The sequence below is a fragment of the Oryza sativa genome, chromosome 7 (genome assembly GCF_034140825.1).
Source record: "Oryza sativa Japonica Group chromosome 7, ASM3414082v1".
Classification (NCBI taxonomy): domain Eukaryota; kingdom Viridiplantae; phylum Streptophyta; class Magnoliopsida; order Poales; family Poaceae; genus Oryza; species Oryza sativa.
In genome coordinates this window covers 21,540,543-21,562,691 of record NC_089041.1, presented here as the reverse complement: position 1 = coordinate 21,562,691, position 22,149 = coordinate 21,540,543, and the positions used below count along the sequence as shown (strand labels likewise).

The 22,149-nt window shown below is 40.8% G+C and overlaps 1 protein-coding gene across 2 annotated transcripts; it reads left to right on the top strand.

Moving 5' to 3' along the window:
* Positions 1-13,448: 13,448 nt before the first annotated feature.
* Positions 13,449-19,379, top strand: LOC9271129 (uncharacterized). 2 transcript variants are annotated; one of them, XR_010742779.1, is made up of 11 exons: positions 13,449-13,691; positions 14,521-14,690; positions 14,873-15,054; positions 15,149-15,907; positions 16,040-16,096; positions 16,660-17,017; positions 17,105-17,304; positions 17,679-17,739; positions 18,001-18,102; positions 18,327-18,522; positions 19,018-19,379. XR_010742779.1 is itself a non-coding variant. In XM_015790659.3 (11 exons), exons 2-11 carry the CDS (start codon positions 14,528-14,530, stop codon positions 19,105-19,107), a joined length of 2,184 nt encoding a protein of 727 aa, XP_015646145.1. In that variant the 5' UTR covers positions 13,449-13,691; positions 14,521-14,527; the 3' UTR covers positions 19,108-19,379. The 2 variants fall into 2 exon arrangements, 1 of the variants encoding a protein (XP_015646145.1); XM_015790659.3 differs by having other exon boundaries at positions 17,663-17,739.
* The last annotated feature ends 2,770 nt before the right edge of the window (positions 19,380-22,149 follow it).

The following is a 22,149-nucleotide window of genomic DNA, read 5'->3' as shown; positions in this document are numbered from 1 at the left end:
CAAATATATTATTTGTATGTCTTGTATTGGTCTTGTATATTTATTTATTCTTTTTTCTTCTTCTATTAATATGATGAACTAGAAATTAATTATTTTTAAAAGGTTATCCTTGAAATATACCTTGTTCTACTTAAAAATCAAGCTTAGTAGTCGAGATCGAGCTAGATCGCACTCGAACTGAGCTTGTTTGAAAGCTCGAACATTTTATAGGCTCGGCTCGAGCTTGTATCGAGCTCGAGCCTAGGCAGGCGAGTTCACTTGAGCTCGGCTCGTTGACAACCCTACTACCAGTGGAGCTATTCACACCAACAACATATCGATAGTATCGACTCACTTGGAATTGCAGCACACAGAACTTCACTGAAAGTAGTGAACTTGGAGGAGGATTTGTTGTTGTTTACTAGTACAAGGTAAACCCCAATTGAGGTGTCAAAAACGTTCCTACAAAGCTATGTTAACTCGCTTGAACAAGTGAAGAATAATCCCCAAGCAGATTTGGTTACAGGGAAGCAGGCTCTGTATCATGAGGAGCGAAAGATCCAAAAACCCAAGCAAAACCCTTTGAATAATAATTGTCGATGGGTGAAGCTAAAACAGGGCTGGATGAAACTGAATGTAGATGGTTCTATTGATATAAATTCTGAAAAATGGGGCATCGGTGTCGTTCTAAGGAACAGTATGGGGATGGTAATTTTCTCTGCTTGTGGTTTTGTTAATCAGTGTAGCAGCCCGTTGGAAGCAGAGCTTCTTGCCTGCAGGGAAGGTATTAGCTTGGCTCTTCAGTGGACTCTCCTTCCATTCATAGTGGAGACAGACTGCTTGGTGGTGAAGAACCTCATAGAGTCAGCTGTGCAAGGGCGCTCTGAGCTTACATTCATCGTCAGGGGCATTGGTGAATTGTTATCAGGAAACAGGGAAGTGATCATCGTGAAGATTCAGCGGAATCAGAATAATGTTAGCCATACTCTAGCTAATAGAGCCCGGTGTGAATCTCTGACTGAGTTCTGCCCGGATGATAAATGTAATTTCATCGCACATTTTGTTTGTGAGGACTCTTTAGCTGAGTAATATAATCCCCATTTCCCCCGCAAAAAAAACTGATATACAATCTTTTTAGGAGTGTATAATTCTATCATGTAAGGATCCCCCTGCCTGATGGTCAATATACAGTAGTAAAGAGGCCTCTCACTGAGTTCAGGAACAAGGGAGACTGAAAAATGAGCTGGTTCTGGTGGCCAAGCTTCAGCACAAGAACCTTGTTCGGCTTGTCGATGTTTGCCTCGAGGAGCATGATAAGATGGTCATCTATGAATACATGCCCAACAGAAGCCTAGATACCATTCTCTTTGGTTCATTTTCCATTGCAAAAATTTCAGCAGTACAACTGTACAAGTGTACAACACAAGTTCCACATGCAAGTCATGCCTCTCATAGATGTTTCACAACTTGAATGACAGATCATGCCAGTAGTTTGCTAGACTGGGGAAGAAGGCTGAAGATCATACACGGGATCGCTCGGCATTTGCAGTATCTCCATGAAGAATCACGGCTGAAGATCATTTACCGGGACCTCAAGACAAGCAAGTGAAGCAACGCTATGCTAGACTCCAATTTAACCCCAATATTTCGGACTTCGGTTGGCGAGGCTCTTTGGACGCGACCAGTCGGAACATAGTAAGAACATTCAGTAGTATATCATATGGGAGATGGATTTCATCTCATTTTCTTGCATATCACCTAAAAAATAAAAAAAAATTGATAATATAGATTTACATGAAATATATTGTTCCAAAAATATGCAAAGGCCAAATTTGACTTCTATAGGTTGCAAAAAAAATAAATTAAATTAAAAATAGTTAATGTATATTCGTAGTTATATTTGTTATTTTCGTTACAACTTGTAGAGGTTTGATTTGAATTTTTCATGTTTAAGAAGTGATATATTTCGTATTAATCTGCCTTCTCTTTTTTTTTTCAATTTTTAAATTTTTTATAACTATTTGGGCCTATTTGTTTTGAAGAAATTCTAACCCATAGGAATAAGAAAAGTGGAGGGACAGTAATGCATGCATACTTCAATCCATAGGAATTTTCAAAAAGGTTTGAGTGGATGAAAAGTTTCCTAGGTTTTCTCTCTACAACTTATAGGAAAGGAAAATTTCCTTTGGTTTTCCTATATCTACATTCATATAAACCAAATGAAACTCATAGGAATTAATCCTCGGTTATCTAAATCTTTCGGTTTTCCTCCAAAACGAATGGACCCTTAGGTGGCATGCAAGGAATAAGGGAATATCTTTTCAAGGGATGAAAACAATTTCCCCATCATATGCCCTATATGTCGGAGTGGATTTTAGAAGATATGGTACCAGTGTCTATATTTTCACAGTAAGATACATGGCACTAGAGAACACTGTACGCAGAATCGGTAGGCAACAGTAGCACACCGCCCACGTGCGGCGCGAGTGCGGGTCTACTCACCACTCCCAAGTCCCATCTGTAGAATCATATGATGGTTTAATTGTGGTGATGAACAATTGTCAAAGGCAAGTGTTTATAAAAATAGGTGATATGTTTTCGGATGGTAAACGGTGCGGTGGTTGGCACTGGGTTGCCGGTCTAACCAGGCGGGTGCCGCCGGTCAAACCGGAGGTGTCCGGGGCTCTGGGCAGTCTGACCGGGTTGCCTGACGGTCAGACCGGCAGACTCCAGTAGGGAGTCGATTTCGGGTTGTTTTTTTGGAATTTCTAGATTGATTCATGGATATGATTTCTAGATGATTTTTATTCGTATGTGATGCTATTGTGTGCTGATGTGAGTCAAGTTGGTGTGAACTTGTATATGGAATTTATTTGTTGTTCATGTGTAGGTGTTGCTTGAGGTCATGGGAGTATAGCCGGTGATGGATCGGGACTAGGCTTAGGGGAAGTTGAGGTCTAGACAGTTAAGGATATTACACAGGATGCTCAGGTTAGAAAACAATGCACATGGAGGTGAAGGTTTCCATATGGCATACACATAGTGTTGTGTGCGTATGGAAAGAGGAGTCAAATTTGGATTGGATTCTAAGTTTGAGAAGATTGGAGTTTGTAAAGTTTGTTTTTTTGTACGGGAAGGTTTCCTAGGGGATTAGGACTTCTTGTATGAGTTGGATTTGTGGCTAGGGACCGCCACGTTATGGGTATAAATAGATGAGGGGTTGAGGCTAGAAGTAGATTGCCTATATCGACTTTTTGAAAGAAAAAAGTTAGGGTTTACTTTGAGGTTTCAATCCTAGTTCATGAGTTGAGAGATTGGGCGTGGCTAATGGGCAGGTGGTCGTCCACAGCGATCACACCCCATCCCCAATACGCTTCTCTCCCCTTTCCTCCTCTTCTTCTCTTCCTACTACACCATAAATTTAAAAAAAATAAAAAAAACAAAGTTGGAAAATTTATGTATAGAAATACTATATATAAAAAATATTTGAATTCAAATTCAAATTTGAAACGGATATGTAAACTTTTGACTTATAAATTTTAGATCTATAAACTAATATTTGAATTCACATTCAAATTTGAAACGGGTATATAAACTTTTGACTTATAAACTTTGGGTCCATAGACTTTAAGTGTATAAACTTTATATGTATAGAAATATTATATAAAAAAATATTTGAATTCAAATTCAAATTTGAATCGGATATATAAACTTTTGACTTATAAACTTTGGATCTCTAAACTTTAGATATGTAAACTTGAGGTATACAAACTTTAGGTGTATAAATTTACTAAAATAGAAAAGTAATGCGGTGTCAAAAAAGGAAACCACGTGGAGGAGGGGAGGTGATCGCTAGGGGCGATTGACTCCCGTTAGCCTTGTCGTGAGAGATGAGTGCTTTAGATGCACTTTATAAACATATATTGATGCAAAGTTGATCTACTTTCAAGAGTTTCATCAATGCGTGTTTTTGGGGATCTCGGCAGTTTGACCGGAGGCAAATCGATGGTCTAACCAGCGGGCGGTCAACCAGTTGCTGGAAGGCGGTCCAACCAGCGACAAGGCGTCGGTCAGACCGGCGGTGTGCAGGCGGTCAGACCAGCAACAACACTGCAGTCAGACCGGAGTTGATCTGACGGTTAGACCGACTACGTCGAGATCTCCATTGATATGAGGGTAACTTTTATTTCCGTTAAAAATTTTTGGGTTTTTGGTTTTCCCTAGCATTCACTCTCTCTAGTAGGTTTGTTTGATATTGTTCGATACTACACCGTCGATGGCGCTGATTGCCTACTTGCTCCATTGTTGCAGCCCCGCCGTCATCAGTCATGGATCTGGATCAGCTGCAGTCAACTTAAAGCAATAGCAGTGCACACTATCTATTAACTTATTAAAGGAATAGAAAAAGGAGCCTCTATGTTCGCTCTCATAGCCTAGAAATTCTCATATTAATCGGAGAAAAGGAAAAATAGAGTCCATATAGAAATACAATTTAGAAATAGTTGAAATTCGGAATTTAAAAAAACAAGGAATATTGGAAGAGGAGACTAGAGTCCATATAGAAATACAATTAAGAAATAATAAAAATTCGGAATTAAAAATAAGGTATATTAGAAGTAGAGTATAGAGTCCATATAAAAATACAATTAAGAAATAATAGAAATACGGAATTAAAAAATAAGAAATATTAGAAGTAGAGTATAGAGTCCGTATAGGAATTTAAAACTAACTAAAATTCGGAATAAACATAATAAAATTAAAAAATATAGTTTAGAGTTCTTATAAAAATATAATTTACAAATAACTAAAATTCAAAATTTTATAAAAAACATGGGAAGAAGAGTCTAAAATTAATATAGGAATACAATTTAGAAGTAGCTGAAATTCGATTAAAAATTAAAGAATACTGAAAGATGAGTTTAGAGTCCACGTAGAAATATAATTAGAAATAATAAAAATTCAGAATTAAAAATAAGTAATATTGGAAGAAGAGCCTAGAGCCTATATAGAAATACAATTTATAGATAATGAAAATTCAGAATTAAAAATTTTAAAAATATATTGAAAGCGAGTCTAGAGTTCATATAGGAATATAATTTACAAATAACTAAAATTTGATATTAAAAATAATTAATAACTAACACGTATATAAAATATAATATAAATATTACACATTAGTAGTTTCGTAAAGTTAGTACAAAATTTAAAATTATGTTGTCATTTTAACATATTTGAATAATACATTGAGAAAACATATATGTTATTATATGAGAGAGAATATAATGATGCTAGCCGTATAATCTGCATAGGTCACCATACTAGTTGGATGTAAGTTGGAAGGTTTATACCGCACATTGTAATGTTCATAACACCGTAGCAAAATTACTGTAGCACAGAGTACAGTTGCGTCATTACTGTAGCCTCGAATCTGGCCCGTTGATCGGAAAAACGAACGGCCAAAATTATATGCAGTCGTTAACTTTACCGTTCAAACTATAACTGGACCTGATCTGAATTCGTCGGTCATCGCGCGCCAGCGCCACCTTCCCTGTCAGCCGTCTATCGACGTCCCTCCGCCACCTCGGCCGACCACGAGAGTCGAGGAATTGAGATCACCTGCAGTTGCTATAGCCCCTGCAACTTAAACAGTCACATAGGCACCGTTGGATTGGAAAGTAGCGGTCAAGATTTCCCTAGGCACTATTTGTTAAACACTGTAGCTAGATATCTCCTGTCGCAAACATTGTAGCATCTACTGTTTAGAGCCGATGTGTCACAGATTTTATCCGTTGATCGTTTCAATCCAACGGTGAAAAATAATTTCAACTGCTTAAGTTGCAGTCTCTAGTATAGTTGCACTGGATCCTTATTCAGAGTCGAGCGCTTCCTCCCCTGGATATTCCCCCACCTCTTTGCCCGGTGAACATGCTTATGGATCGCCAGCTACAGATCTTGGTGTGTTTTTATTGCATCTTGCATCTTGGATGATTTGGGAGAGGAAGCTAAAGAGAGTTTCTAGCATGTAATTGCTCCGACCTAAAATATAACAATTTTTAACCCTCAAGATTTGTCTCAAAATATAATAATTTATCCACCAACATTCTCTTCTCAACCAATCACAATTCTTCACCATTCACTTTTCCCACATATCTTCACTACTCAACCAATCACAACCATCCACCATTTACTTTTACCTATTTTTTTAATAACTATGGCCAACTATAAAAATGCATATATTCTACGGAGGGAGTACGTTCTTGCATTGAGAGCTCTGATTCTGTTTGCTGCTCACTGCCTTCTTGTTTGAGCAATTTTGGTATACTTCTATGTTTTTTATTTAAAAACCGGTGCAGAATATGCCAATTTCATTGGATATAGGAAGAGTAAAAGTTACATGTACAGAAAATAAATAACTGTAAAAAGAGAGAAATGCCTAAGGAATTAAAAGCGCTAGCTGTTTTGCTCTCGCTAAGACCTAAGCATTAGCTTCCTCCTTGATCTGTGCTTCCAGAGATGTGACGGATAACCTACGTTACCCCGATACGCCGATACGGATATGGATACGCGATACGATGATACTGAGATACACCGTCTTTCTAAAAACGTAGATACGGGGATACACTTATATATTTATATATATAATTAAAAAACATAGAAAAAAATTGAGTGTGGAATATGGACGGAAAAAATAGGGAACACAGCAGCATCAAACCACAAATGCACCAATCATCTATGTATGGTATATATCTCAGTACGATAGATTCACAGCATCTCACCATGCAAAACCACACAGTAGATGATGGCAAACATCTTCTCTGCAATATATTATTTCTCCGCATCAAAACCAGTATTACCACTAGGATTGCTAGCACTACCACTAGCATTCAAGCTTTCACTTCTAAAATCCATTGAATCTACCAAAGATAACAGCAATACTAATAAAAAGTGAACTGGAACACTATGCACGGTGCAGATCAAACTTGAAGGGATTTTCTTTTACCTCTAGTCCTCAACATCGGGATCGAAGGAAGACAACAGTGCTGGGGCCGGTCGGAGCGAGCGGCGTAGGACTGGTTCAGAGGCGGCGGCGCGTCGCCTCATGGAGGAGTCGCGGAGGAGAGTACAGAGGAGGGGGGCCGTCGACGCGGTGCCAGCCGTAGGCGGCAGCATGGCGTCGGCCGGCGGCGGCGGCGAGGCAGCGCATGCAGCGATGGCATATGCGGCGGCGCCACGATGGGGATTAGGGAAGCGAAGAGAGAGGGACAGCGTGAGTTGCGAGAGCGAGGGGCGGCGTGGGGGAGGGGGAGAGATATGCGGTTATGTTCCTGCTTGATTTAGGGCTCCACCGTATCGGGTCTGTATCCCGCCGTATCAGAAGAGTATCGGTATTTATTTTAATTATCTGAAAAAGAGAAAAATGAGGGATACGTACGGGATAGTATCCGGCCGTATCCCGCACGTATCCGTATCCAGAGGCGTATCGGATACTGATACAAGGGTTAGCAACCGTATCGGGGTAACGTTGCGGATAACTCCTTATGTTGGAAGACTTTTTTGTTTATTTCCTTCCAGACATCCAATATTGTGATAAGTCCTTCGGTGGTTGCCAGTTCTGTCCACCAGTCATGGATTGTCGTGGTTGCACTCCACTCTATCGGTTTGAGCTGCTTGTAGGTTGTCCAGTTTGTTTAAGTTTTCCAAATTTTCTTTGTGAATCTGCAGTTTGCTACGATATTTCTAGCGTGTGGTGGCAAAGCAGGCAATAGGTATATACTTATATATGACTATGGGTGTGTTCGTCTGCAAGGGCTGCAGCCTATACAAACAGTGAAGCAAGAAAAAAAAAAAAAGCAGCGGCCGGCTGCAGCAGCTACTGCACCTGCCTGCCGAACAGGCCCTATGTTGATTAGTCTCAGCGCACAGGCCCTATGTTGATTAGTCTCAGCTTCTTTGGTGTATATTTCTTTATTTTGTTGAATTGCTGTAATACTTGGCTGTAACCTTTCGAACAAAAACCGGGATTTTATTCCCTTATTAAAAAAAAGGAAAAAGTATTAATTACCCTCTTAAACTATTGCACCAGTACGAATTGCCCCCCCCCCCCCCCCCCCCGGAACCACAGAACCAGACACATTAAACCTCAAACTATTGAAACCGGACGAATTACCCCTTAAGTCAATACGAAGCGGTTTTAGTCCTACGTGGTATACACGTGGCGCTGACGTGGAAATCCAATCAGCAAAAAATAAAAGAAAATAACATATGGCCCACATGTCATATTAACCCCTTCTCTGTCCTTCTCTGTGATGCTGGCGTTGGGCGTGGCCGCGTGGCTGGGCGAGCGCCGGCGGCGAGCGGTTCGACCCGCGGCTGCAGCGCGTGCCGCTGCGGCACGGCGTGTTCGCGGTGGTGGAGGCGAAGCTCGGGGACCCCGGCTTCGGGGACGGCTGCGCCGCAGCGGTGCTCGTGCTGGTCCGCTTCAACAAGGACGTGTTCGTCGGGCCGGTGCTGATGGGGCGCGCCGTCGGCGCGCTGGTCGGGTCCGCGTCCGCGTCCGCCTCAGCCTCGCCGGCGCTGCTGCGCCGCTGAACGGGCTTGTGGCCGCCATCCGCAGCCCGCTCGTGGACGAGCTCCACGCGCGCGGCGAGCTCCCCCGGCTCGTCTCCCTGCTCTGCTCCGCCGACCCCCGCATCCGCACGCTCGCGCTGGAGTTCGCCCTCCGCGTCGGCTACTACGGCCGCAAGGAGATCGTTGACGCGCTCCTCGCCGAGGGCCTCGTCAAGCGCCTCCTCGCCCTGGAGGGCGTGGTCGCCGCCGTCGCTACCGCAGCTCCTCCCGTATTATTTTCCAGAGGAAGATTAGTTGGTGTTTGCTGTTTCCATTTGATTGATTGGCTTGCATTGTTCCAAGTGGTTCGATTCCTGCACCTGCCTGGTCCATTCCTGCCAGTCTTAATTGCATTTAAATAAATCGGGGATCATTGTTGGTCTGTCTGAACTGTTCGTTCATTTCACGTTGCGGGCTAGCTAAGAGCAAGTTCAATAGTATAGCCCACTATTAACTCCAATTTATCTATAACTGATCTAATAGCCAATTAATAAAATAGTTGCTTACTATACTATTAACATATGGTCCCACCTGTCATACGCATATTGCGTCTTGGAGTCCGTGCTGCAGCTGGCTACAGATCTGTAGCCCGCTGCTTTTCTCTCTTATTTTTTATCTCATTAAAATATATTTATAGCTGACTATTATATCTGCTCTAAGACTAACCCGCGACACCCGTTGACAGAAAATTCCCGCAGTTCAGTGCGGGACTGGTTGCCCGTTGGCCCGCGTGGGACTTCTGCAGTCGATGCGATGCGGGGCGCCACAACCCGTCCCACTTTCACCCCAGCGTCCTGATCCTGTAGATCGTAACGACGAAGAAGAGAAACAGCGGCTCCTACAACTTGGAGCAATGCAATCCGCCGATCTGCTAAGCATCGTGAGCGCCCCAGCGATCCACTCGCCTCAATATAGATTAACACATGCCACTTTATCTGTGACCACTCAAGAAGCTACGAACACTTGACGCAGATTTGGGAGCACTGAACCTTGTGGGACATCGCCGCGGTGGTGGACCGGCCGATGAGCGAGCAAGCGTAGGCGGGGTGGCAGATCGATCGCGCGGTGCGTCCATGTCGGGCTGCCCTACGTACAGGAGAACCCGGAGCAGAGGCCGGCCGTGAACGTGATGCTCACCAGTGGCACGGTGTCGCTGCAGGCAAATTTTTTATTATTTTAACTTTAAAAAGTTATAAATATAAATCCAACCAAAACTTCATATGAACCTTTTGGCCATGTCAGCTCTCTCGTGGCAAAACAATACTCATGCACCACATACAACAGCTATGATAGTTTTATCCTACCACGTCACTTAGATAAAACTGCCACGCCAACTAGACCAGTGTGACTAAATAACGATGTCACGTTAGCTAGAATAATGTGATAGTGTTGTTTTGCCACGCTAGTTCAGCTAGTATGGCTAAAAGGTTCAGATGTTGAAAATAAAAATAAATTTTAAAAGATTTCTTTAAAATTAAAGATAAAATAGAAAGGTTCGGGAAAATAAAAAAAAATCGCTGCAGGCCCCTCTAGGCCGGTGTTCTTCTAAAAGAGCGGTGACAGCAGTGCGGCGGCAGGCGACTGTATCGTCTAACGAAGTGTCCATTAGAGTAGGTACAATAATAAACTACAAGTCGACTACAAACTTATGTGGAGAAGATAAGAGATGAGAGAGAGAAGAGAAGCATGTTAGAGCAAGTTTAATAGTATAGCCAACAACTGGCTCCAAATCACCTGCAGACAATTCATATAATAGTAACATATAAATGTATACTACACTATTAATATATGGTCTCACCTGTCATATATACATTTCGTCTTGAAGCTCGTGCTATAGTTGGTTACAAATCTGTAGTCCGCTGCTCATCTCTGTCTTCTTTCATCTCCTCGATATGTGTTTATAGTTGACATATAGCCTGCTATTGTACCTGCTCTTATAAATTTGTAGCCAGCTGCAACACGAACTCCAATACATTATGTGTGTATGATATGCGGGACCAATTATTAATGATGTAGTATATATTTGTAGTTAACTATTGTATTTTTTAAGTATGAATTAGCTATTAGATTGACTATGGGCATGTTTGGATCCGGATGGCTATTTAATAGCCCTCCGGAATCTTATTATTTAGGAGTATTAAACGTAGATTACTAACAAAACCCATTCCATAACCCCTAAGCTATTTTGCGAGACGAATCTAACGAGGTATATTAATCCATGATTTGCTACAGTATGCTACAGTAATCATCCGCTAATCATGGATTAATATACATCGTTAGATTCGTCTCGCAAAATAGCCTAGAGGTTATGGAATGAGTTTTGTCAGTAATCTACGTTTAATACTCCTAAATAGCAAGATTTCGGAGAGATATTTAATAGCCCGAAGGATCCAAACAAACCCTATAAATGATTTGAAATTAGGAGTTAGCTATTCTATTAAACTTGCTCTTACAGAGCCTGAATGGAGATGGGAAAGAAACGGTCAAACCAAGAAATCGGTAGACATTTTTCTTTTTACAAGACACTTTGGTACAATTACACATATAAAAAGAGCCACTGCATTAAGCCATGTCATTGTCATTTTATCATCCATTGGATTTCATTTTAACGTTTTAGCAGTTTATTTCAGAATTCAGATTCAGTTACTTATTTACTTCCTATCTACACGTACTTAGCACGTTTGTTGAGAAATAAGCACAACATTTAGCGTGTTCTCATATTCCAACAGAAATACTATTCTATTTGTTATATTTCTGAAAAACAACTTTATAACATGTTTTATGCTAACAAACTTAACCCTGAGAAAAGCCCGACAGAAAGTTTTACTTTAGAGTATTACCTAGAAATTCCATAGTAACGTACAGAAAATCACCTAGTATATATAAAGTGGAGAAACAAAATCATTTTTTAATCAAATTCATGACCAATACTATATCTAGTTTTTTTTAGAGGAAGTACTATCTTGTTAATATGGCTGCACGCATTAAAAAAAAAACTCTAAGACATACTTTGAGATCTTTGCCACGGTGGTTTGCAGTATTAAAGGAAGCATTGGTTGCCGTCTCGGTAGAAAAGTGGTACGTACGTACATGCAGCAACATATCATAGGTGTTTGGTGATGCTTTGATGGAAAGCAGTCAAAGCACTTAGAGGTTGACGTCACCTTCTTTTTCTACAGAGTTTCCAAGCCAAATATTTTTCTAAAAAAATTTATTGCAGCAAATATACCGATGCCATTTTCGTATAATCAATCTGCTCGTTTTTCTGTATGCTATTGGATGGATCATAGCATTCCAATCCAATGCTAGGATCTAATCCAAATGGAGGCATGAACAGCTATGCTAATGAGCAGCTAAATTACAAGATAAGCAACAGGGAATGTTCTAAAAAAAACAGAAGGAAAACTGAATCGGTGGACACAGAACTGGTCCATGGATGCAATGCAATAGCAGCTAAAAAGGAGACTTTGGATGCTGGCTTGGCTTATCTCCTCTCTCTCTCTCTCTCTCTATTCCCACCATGCCTGGAATGGAAACTGCGTCGTGTCTGCGCTTCTGTTTGGGTGGGGCCCCACTTTCCAACGCTTTGCTTGCTTTCCATAGTGTTAACATTAACTAGGATCCTGACACTTGCATCTTTCTCCGAGCTTTTGATGCCCAATCTTTTTTTTTTTTGCTGTCAACATGATCATCTCTTTACTGTGCAATTTGATTTCGCGAACAGTTTCTGCGTGTGTGTTGCTGAACATGTGGTACTTGTCCCAGTTAATCAGTACGGCTCAACTTGATTTTGGTGTGACTACAGGATTGTTGATTTTGGTTAATTACTAGTCGAGATGGTAAAAGGATGCAGGATCTCCGCCCGGCCAACGCACATGCGTAGTTGCTTGCACGAATCATTTTTGCGTCATATTGAAAAGGCAATGTCAAAAATGGTCCTGTCTGTTTTTTTTTTGAGCTACTGAAAAACTTCCAAATTTTTAGCATTGGTTCTTGATTGGTACTAGAAGATATCATATGCATGCATGTGTTCAGTCCAATGATGCTAATAGCCGTGTTCGGAAGAAATTTTTTGGCAGCGGCAGCAGCAGTTTAAAACGGCTATAAGCTGCAGTGATTTTCAACCGCTGTAGTCACAGCGGCTGCAACAAAACTGGCTGCCGACCAAGGCCAATACTCCCAAAAGTCCAAACCAAAGAGTACCAAGCTAGAAATCGACATCTCATTTTGAATTTTAGAAATTTTGGTTCTAAGGTCAATTTTAGGGGAGGTTTCCTTCTACTCCATCCGTCCAAAAAAAAAAAGACAAACCCTGGTTTCCGTGTCCAATGTTTGACTATCCGTCTTATATGAATTTTTTTATAATTAGTATTTTCATTATTGTTAGATGATAAAATATGATTAATACTTTATGCGTGACTTATCTTTTTATTTTTTTTATAATTTTTTCAAATAAGACGGATGGTCAAACTTCGACATGGAAACCCATGATTTACTTTTTTTTTTTTGGACGGAGGGAGTACACCGTTTCTATTGCAATGTTTTCATCTTCATGATTGATACCATGATGAGTAAAAAGAAATCTATCTAAAATTGCATTTAAATTTATGTTCCAAAAAATTTGGGTCTTTTTAGACTGGTCCATGGACCCCATACGGGAGTAGAGAGGGTTACCCATTCTCCCTCTTTTGGGGGCGGAAACCGTGACGTGTCTGTCTCACTGCACGGTGGGCCCCACCTTTCCCCTCCTGGGTTCGCTTGCTGTAGTTACCATCCATCCTGACACGCAGGCACAGTAGTACAGTACAGTAAAAAAAAATATGGCACCACCTTTTTACACCCACCACCTCCCCTCTCAATTCACTCCTCGTCTCCTCCTCCTCCTCCTTCACATCGAAGCATATTCTCGTGAAGCCCTCGAGGAGGAACAAGAACAACCAAGAAACACTCCTCCTTCTCCTCCTCATCCTAGTTCAGTGCAGCGCGATCGTCTCCTCCTCTTCTTCTTCTTCTCCATGGAACAGTAGCGGTGGTGGCCGGGTGGGTTTTGTTTTTGTTTTTGTTTTGTTTTTTGGCAGCCGCGCCGATCGAATCTTCCTCCCAAGGTACGTGGCCGTACCACTGTTCCCAAACCGCATTGTTCTTTCATTTCTTTCTCCCCCTCTTTCTTTTGTTTCTTTGTGTGCGCGTGTGTATGTTTGTTTTTTTGAGGCTTGATTATGTGCTTTAATCTAAGCAAGAAAAGGAACTGGATGGTAATGAGCTAGTGCTTCTTGTGGATTTTGGGTGAACGCGTATTTGATTGGTTCATCCGTTCATGTTTGGGTGAACGCGTATGTGTGTAAGCAGGGCAACGATTCGTGAACAGATTAGGTTTTTTTTTCTTTTTTGTGATTTGGTGATGTTTTTTTTTTCCTCTCAAGCAAACTGTGGTCCGTTCTTGAATCGACTTCAAGTTGGTCCCGTCGCTGCTTCATTAATCTTGCATGTGTAGTGGTCTTTGCCCTGTCACTAGATTGATGTACTTTGTTTGATTCCATCATTGATTTTGCCCTGTAGCCCCACAAGAAGTGTGGGCTTTGTACGGATTCCATTTACTGAGACATTGATCGAACTGGAGTTCATGTTGATACTCCTTTTGAGTTCACTAACTCGTGATTCATTTCTTGTTTTTTTCTTTGTTCTGCATATGAGTCGTCAAGGAATAGGGCTCAGTTGCTTTTGTTCTACATTGCGCTTCAGTAATGTGATTTGATTGCGCGAGTTCTGAAAAAATCATGATTTATTCCATTAACACCCAAAAGAACTCATCTCTTGAAAATAATGTTGGTGATTCCTAAAGAGTTTTACTTCTTGTTGCTTTCCGTAAAACAAGAATCAACGATACAGTTCAGTCTATTTATGTGTATTTTCTTTTGGTTCTCCATCTTCTAGAGTCAAAATGATGGTGAAGAAAAAAACCTCTTGGAGCCAGATTGTGAAAAATGGCAGGCCAGCAAACACGTCTGTTACCACAAGAAACCTCCGACCACAAGATCTTGGGGCTGTGATATTTGGCTGCACAAACAATACCATCGCAGAGTGTCACTCACGGCAACTTTTCGGTACGTTCTTGTCTTTCTTAATTCAAACTCTTTGCATAAGATATCTATTTGCAAAACTTAGCCATATAAAATTGACACATTCATTTCTTCCTGTGAGTAAGATAAATATCTCCACCTTTCAAAGGATTGCAACTTGCTAGGTAATCCACCAACTTAGTAGCTATATTTGTGCCATGTTTCAGGCTTGCCAAGAACACATCTCTCCTATGTACAAAATATCAAGGAAGGCCTACCTCTGTTCCTGTTCAATTACGATGACCGCAAACTATATGGTATTTATGAAGCTGCGAGCAATGGCAAGTTCTGTCCTGAATCAAATGCATGGTTACAAGATGGCAAGGGAAAGACCAGCTATCCTGCTCAGGTACAATCCCTGATCTTTGTATCTTTGGAAGCTGCCTTCTTGCTAAATCTCAATGAAACGACTCCAACATGAATGTCCTTTTTTGCCGGTTTAGGTTGCCATGCGGATCAAAGTGTGGTGTGTTCCACTAGCAGAAAGTCAGTTTAGAGGTGCTATTCTAGCCAACTACTACCAGAGGATGCCTGGCGCTCCTGGCCAGAAGCTTCATTTTTTCCAGTTTGAATTGGATCATGCACAAACACGTGCTTTGATGGATATGTTTACCCCTTCACCTTCTACCAACAATGGCTGGTCGCCTCCTGTTGCACAACCTGCTGATGAGCATGTGAGATCGTCATGGGCACCAGTGTATGCGGGGAATAATGGTCTCAAATCTGAGAAGATTGTAAAGTCATATGCGGATGTGGTAAACAATAACAAATTTGAGCAAGTTAGAACAGGAGATGTGGTCCATGTGGATGCAGAGCATGCTAGCTCAGGTAATGAACATGTCAATGGTTTTGATGATCTGGATTGTGGAGACACAACCCCAGAGAGTGAGGAGTATGCACTATCGGGTAAGGAGGTTGAAGTGCAACAACAACAGCAGCAGCAGCAACAAGAACAGTCTGGTCAGCAGGATAAGCTTAGCTTTAAAGGGGTACTAGAAAAGCTCAAGATGTTGTCTGTCCAGCAGAGGAAGTCTACTTTTTATGCCAATGCTACTGAAACTGAAAGTATTGATGCGTATAGCTGTAAGGATGTACAAGATGATTTGCCAGAAAACTTAGATTCTGAAGTAGATCAGTTCTCCTGGGGGCATTCTAAGTTGCTGATGCACTCATTGGACTCAGAGTCCTGTACAGAAGTCAAGGTTATAACTTTGCACATAGTGGCATCTCTCATTATCATCCTTGTTTTTTTGTGTGTATTCATTCAATCTTGTTAACATGTTCAGCTTTTGCCTATCTATTCCAAATTTCTCACATTAGTTTTGTTTGTGCAGTTGGTAGATATAGTCAAAGAGTTATATGAGCGGATAGCGATCATGGAGAAGAAGCAGGTCTCTTTTGAAATGCCATTAACCCATCATACTAAGATTGCAATCTTAAAGTTATGAATTGTGTACCATATGCATAAAATAAGTGAGAAGTCTAAGGAAATTGTAGAGTTGTGTTAATATAATATACCTTTAGCACAAAAAAGGGAAAAAAAGGTAGGAATGAATAGAATAAAACATGAACTGTCAAGTTGAGTAAATCATTGTATATTACTTTACATATGCTAAACTTGGTTGCATGTGTTTAAGATTTGCTTTCATCGACAATAGCTAATTTTTGCAGCCTAGAATGACTAAATTTGTTATGTGTACTAAAAGGGAAAATCTAAAATATGTTTGCAGTGCTTTTTACCTACCAGCTTGCTAGAAATCAAAGTAGTCTATGATTTTGCTATTATGCTTATAAAATCGGTCTCACATCTAGTTAATTTATACCTAATAATTATATTTTAAATTAACTTTGCTGTAGTCAGTTGATGAATATAATATATTCTCAACTAAAACTTGGAAGTCCTAGAGAATTAATCTTCCTTGGTGGTTGAATTTATGTTATGTTAAAAATGCAGGCTTGGTCCAATAAAGAACTCAAATACTTACAAGGTGTGAACGAGAGGTTACTAAAAAGAGTTGTGGAGCTCAAGGGCACGGTGAAGACATTGAATTCAAAGATAGATCCTTTAACCCTTGATGATTCCCTTAGCCAGTTTGTTGAACAATGTTTGGGTTCAGAAGATGTCATTTATCTAGTTGGTGGTTTTGATGGCTTCTCACATTTGCCATCACTAGACTCTTTTTCCCCTTCATTGGACGTACTAACACCTCTCAAATCAATGGCTGTTGGAAAGTCATATGCCTCAACTGTTGCATTAGATGGCAAGATATTTGTTCTTGGTGGTGGTGATGGAGTCTGCTGGTTTGATACAGGTTACTTACTGAATTCTTTGTTCTGTTTCCTCACAAGCTCTCCGATTTATGTTCTTTCCTAATCCTGCATTTGACTTTTTCATGAAGTCGACTGTTATGACCGAAGACGTGATGATTGGACCACATGCCCATCATTTACTCATGATAAAGGGAGCCTTGCTGCAGTTAGCTTCAATGGAAAAATCTATGCATATGGTGGTGGAGATGGAAATGAGTGTTTCTCTGACGTTGAAGTATTTGATCCTGCTTATGGAAAGTGGATTAAAAATCAGTCTATGCTGGATAAGGTATTAGTCACTCTCTACTCCACTCATTTTGTTTAAACCTAAAAGATTTGTGCTCATGGAGTAGTGAAGCTCTTAATAGAATTAATGGAAATTTATTTAGGAAACAAAAAATTATAGGAAAAAATCAATCATTTACTTCAGGAAAAGTCATACTTGTGTAATGAGACAACAATTTCTCCATGAAAATTCGTACTTCTGTAATGAGGCAACAAGTTATTCATTTTTGTGTACTAATTAAGAATTGTACTTCAGTTTTCTATAATATTGTCTTCGGAAAATATTTGCTTCTGAGCCTTAAATCTCCATACTGTGTGATGAATTCTTTTGTTTGATTGACATCTCCTGCTTGGTTTATCAGCGCTTTGCTCTAGCAGGCGTGGAACTTAACGGTGCAATTTATGCAGTTGGAGGCTTCAACGGTGTTCAATATCTTAGGTGATGTCCTTTTGTGCTTGTACTTAGTACTTGATTTGTTCCGTTTTGAATTGGTGCAGATACAATAAACGAACGAGTAGTACTTGTTTTCTAAAAGACACTTACAAATGTCTTAGAGCTGATGCAGTGGCCTATGGCTTAGTGTAAAACTGTAAATGTGGACTATCATTAGCCTATTCTTATGCAAGGGAAATTATTGTTTCATTAAAATGAGAAGCATCTCAGAATTTCTTTTTATGCTAACAAATGCTGTGTTACCAGCTCTGCTGAGAGACTTGATCCTCGGGAGCCTAGCTGGAAAAGACTCCCAAAGTTGAGTACAGGAAAAGGTTGTCATACACTGGCAGTGCTTGATGACAAGATGTAAGTTTTTAGTTCTTTCTTTATACTTCAAAATAACCAACTAAAGGTTGCAGAATGTTCTCTTAAAAAAGGTTGTCTTTCCTTTTTAAGATAATGGAACCATTTATAAAACTCCTGACCTCTACAACAAAAGATTGTAGAATGTGTACCTGAAGATTGAATCCCTCTGGTGTATATTACCTTCTGTTCTTTTGATGTAATTTTTGTTGTTCGTTTTTGTTCAGATTCTCAATTGGCGGTTATGACGCTGAGGCTAAAACAATGGTGGCTACTGTCGAGTTGTATGAGCCAAGGATGCCATCATGGGTGATGGCTGAACCCATGAACTACAACAGAGGATATCATTCTTCAGCTGTACTTGGTGGCTCGATCTTCGCTTTTGGTGGGGTGAAAGGTGAAGGAGATGCAATCTTGGATGTGGTAGGTGTTACTCCAAGATGCAAATTTCTTACCATGCCCATACCACCTACATTACATCAATATTCAACTTAATTGACAACTACTTCCTCCGTTTCACAATGTAAGACTTTCTAGCATTGCCCACATACATATAAATGTTAATGAATCTAAACATATGCATATGTCTAGATTTATTAGCATCTAAATGAATATGGGCAATGCTAGAAAGTCTTACATTGTGAAACGGAGGGAGTATCAAATATTTATCCCCGCCAAAAAAAAAAAAATCAAATGTCAAATCTTGTACTTAGTTGCCAGTTCTTTTATTTTGAGGCACAACTGTATTGGCACCTGTCTCTACTGCATATATCATTTGTTACCATGCCACTCTTGCTATTATCTGCTGCATTTCAGATGATCATCAATTTTTTTACGGTCATTAAGCACCAGCTTTTCCTGTACAACTCTCATGTATTGTGACTGATAATTAAGCCTTGGTGTTGGCCGATTTGTCAGGTGGAACGCTACAAGGAAGGGTGTGGTTGGGTGACTACCGAGTCGAGGTCAATTGGCAGGAGGTGCTACTGCTCGGCCATTGTTCTCTGACTCTCAATATCGACGCTGTGAATTTAGTTAGCTTTCTGACAAGGGAACAACAAACAGATAGTTAAAGAACTTAGAAGGCTCTTCTTTTGGCTGAATTTAGAGCTGTAGACATACATAAGCTCTTACCCTAATCTTTTGCATGAACTAGAAAACCGTTCAATGTTGAGCTATTTTGTTGATACTGCAAAAATCTGATGCAAAAATCAGTTTGGTACTAAACAAGATGAGAATTCCATGAATGAATATTTGATAGAACTGTGATTATTAACTGACATCGTTGAGCTTCAGTTCAGTTTTTTCCTACCTGTTTGAGGATTTTACTGAAGCAGATGTGGGTCTGGCTGGGTTCACCATTCCAGCAATCACAAACCACATTTAAGAACCTAGTTTACTCTTTGCTGTTTCTTACAGAGACCTCAAAGTTGTGATGACTTTTGGGGGTGTTAGGCCTGTTTGTTATTATTCCTATGTTGATCTCAAATGTTTTGATTTTGATTTTAATCAAATGATAATTGCAAGTATTCAGAAATGCATTTGAAGCGATACAGTCAATGGAAAAAAAATTCTGTCTTCAGTAAAACACAAGGGATGGGAGACGTGCGTTCCTTGTTGCTGCTGCTGATTCTCGAAGTCACCGGCGATGGCCGCCGGCGACGAAGACGCTGCTCCGGCGCTGTCACGCTGTGAGATGGTCACCGGCGGCGACTGCGACGGCCTCTCTTCGGCCGCTCCCTCCGACCACGACGGCAATTCCTCCCATCAATCGCCGATCCCCCCTCCGCCGCCGCCGTTCCCGCACTCATCGGTTTCTCTTTCACCTCATGACACCGCCCACCCCGCGCGCTGCTCATCGAATTGACGCGGAGATATGGGGCCGAACTGACCCGAATTTATGTGCATCCTTTACAGGCCGATGAACGCACACTTTTAGCCCAACTGACGTGCATGGTTGGGCTGAAATGCTATTTGGGACAAATTTGTTCACACGTTTGGGCCCTACTCACAGAAAATTTGGGCTTACATTACTAGCGCAGTAGCGCTGCTCTGGTGAATGGAGAAGGTCCACTTGACTCACTCCTATAGGTCGGATCTGATTCATATTTCTCGACCGCAAAACAGGTATAATGATTTCCTCGAGGCTCCAACTGTTAAAACAGGTACAAAATAACTCCTAAAACAGCATTAGGTTTTCACTAATGTGGCACGTTGAGCTAGTTCAACTTGCTGAGTCAACATGGGTCCACGTATTAGTGTAGTGACCGATGATAGCCAGTGGTGGCTCCTTTCTCTCCCCTCTCTTCCTCCTATTGTCCTATGGGCATGGTGGCTGGTGAGTGGCGGCTTCTCGCTTTGCATTTTCTACTGCAACGAGCATGTACCGGTCCTAGAACTCTACTAGGCCATCGGCGAACTTCTCGCTAATCCTGCAACACCACACTGACCCCCCCTCCTTCTGCCTCACCATCACGCCCCGATCAACCAAATCTTAGTAAGATTTAATGATTGCTTCCGTGGTCCTGCCAGTAGCCATCTCCTTCTTGGCTAGCTAGTTTCATGGTTGGGAAGATGCATGCTGAGGCTGAGCTTGAGCTCCATCGAGGGAGCAAGAAAGAAAAGATCAAAGCTTTCATCGATTAGTGGCTGGTGCTACTCCTATGTCATTGCCCTCCTCGTCGGCACCACCCTTCTGATGCTCTCCCACTGCCTTATGCCTCGATCTGGTTAGCCAACGTCTCTACTATCTGTTGCCCTGATCTACAGAACCGACGGGATCAAGAAACCAACTGCCCTGATCCGATCTGCCATGTGCCGCCGAGATCGAGATCATTAGTGATTGAGCTTGGTTGGAATGATGGCTAGGTTGACCGTACGGTGGTTGGTGAGGATGCCACGTCCTATTCACCTCTGGTGCGGGTATCACCAGCGTGTCATCGCGGTGTGGGACAGAGCGCGAGGGGAAATGCAAAGGAAGAAGAGGAGAGTGGCATGGATGGACGGTGAGCTAGAGCTCGACGGGGTTCACTCGCCATTGTCGCTTCCATTGGGAGCTCAAGCTCCCTTGCCACTACTAGAGGGGGAAGAGCGAGGAGAGGGAGATATGGGGGAGAGAGGAAGGAGAGAGAAGTGAGGTAGAGTGAGATGACATGTGGGCTCCACAAAATATTTCTAATTTAATGTGCCATGTCGGCCAGCACCACCTCTCAATATTGTCTTAGGAATTATTTCTCTGGTTTTAACAATTTGAGGGATACAGATAAGCGATATGAATATGATCCGACCTATATTTTGAAGGAGTTAGAGTGGACCCTTTTGCCTAGTTTATTGACGTGCAAATTTGGGCCAAATTTATGATCACCTTTAGGCTTAACCTACGCCCACTTTTTGGATGAACTCGTACCCACGTTTAGGCTGAATTAACTTAAAACTAGAAAATCAGCGCGTCTATTGGCGCGCTTGCTAGTTAGCCCATAAATGTGTGTAAAAATTGAACTTCAGTAAAGTGTCAAAAATATATTTTTGTCGTTGATTTTTGCTGCATTTGCAATAGATATATTATCATTCTAAAACTTTTTTAACAGAGTAGAACCGTATTTATATGACTCAATAATACATAATAAAACAGACATTGATTTTTTTTTAGTATTGCTATTTTTGTGGCTCTTGATTTTATACATAAATTTTATATTAAAACAGTTTATGTATTGCATAATGCACTCTCAGTAACTACGAACTTAATATTACGTGAAAATAATACAAATTTAATGATACCACATACGTAACACTATTTTTTATAAAAAAAATATTAGTCAGATTTTTAAATATTGAAGTTTTTAAACCGAATCCTATATTATCTTTTTAGTACCCAGGGTTACCACGCTGTTTGAAAGTGATTGTTGGCCACATTATCACCCGATCCAATCTTTCACATTATCCCTATCATCTAGTTTTGTATGATTATTGTTTTTATAATATAGAAATATTTTTATCCAAATATTTTACAAAAATATATGTATTTTTTTCTAGTACTATTTATTTCCTCCT

Coding starts and splice junctions, on each gene's coding strand:
- LOC9271129 (XM_015790659.3), top strand. CDS start 14,528: ATGATGGTGAAGAAAAAAACCTCTTGGAGCCAGATTGTGAAAAATGGC. Junction 17,740..18,000: donor AACGGTGTTCAATATCTTAG/GTGATGTCCTTT, acceptor CTGTGTTACCAG/CTCTGCTGAGAGACTTGATC. Junction 18,523..19,017: donor GAGATGCAATCTTGGATGTG/GTAGGTGTTACT, acceptor CCGATTTGTCAG/GTGGAACGCTACAAGGAAGG.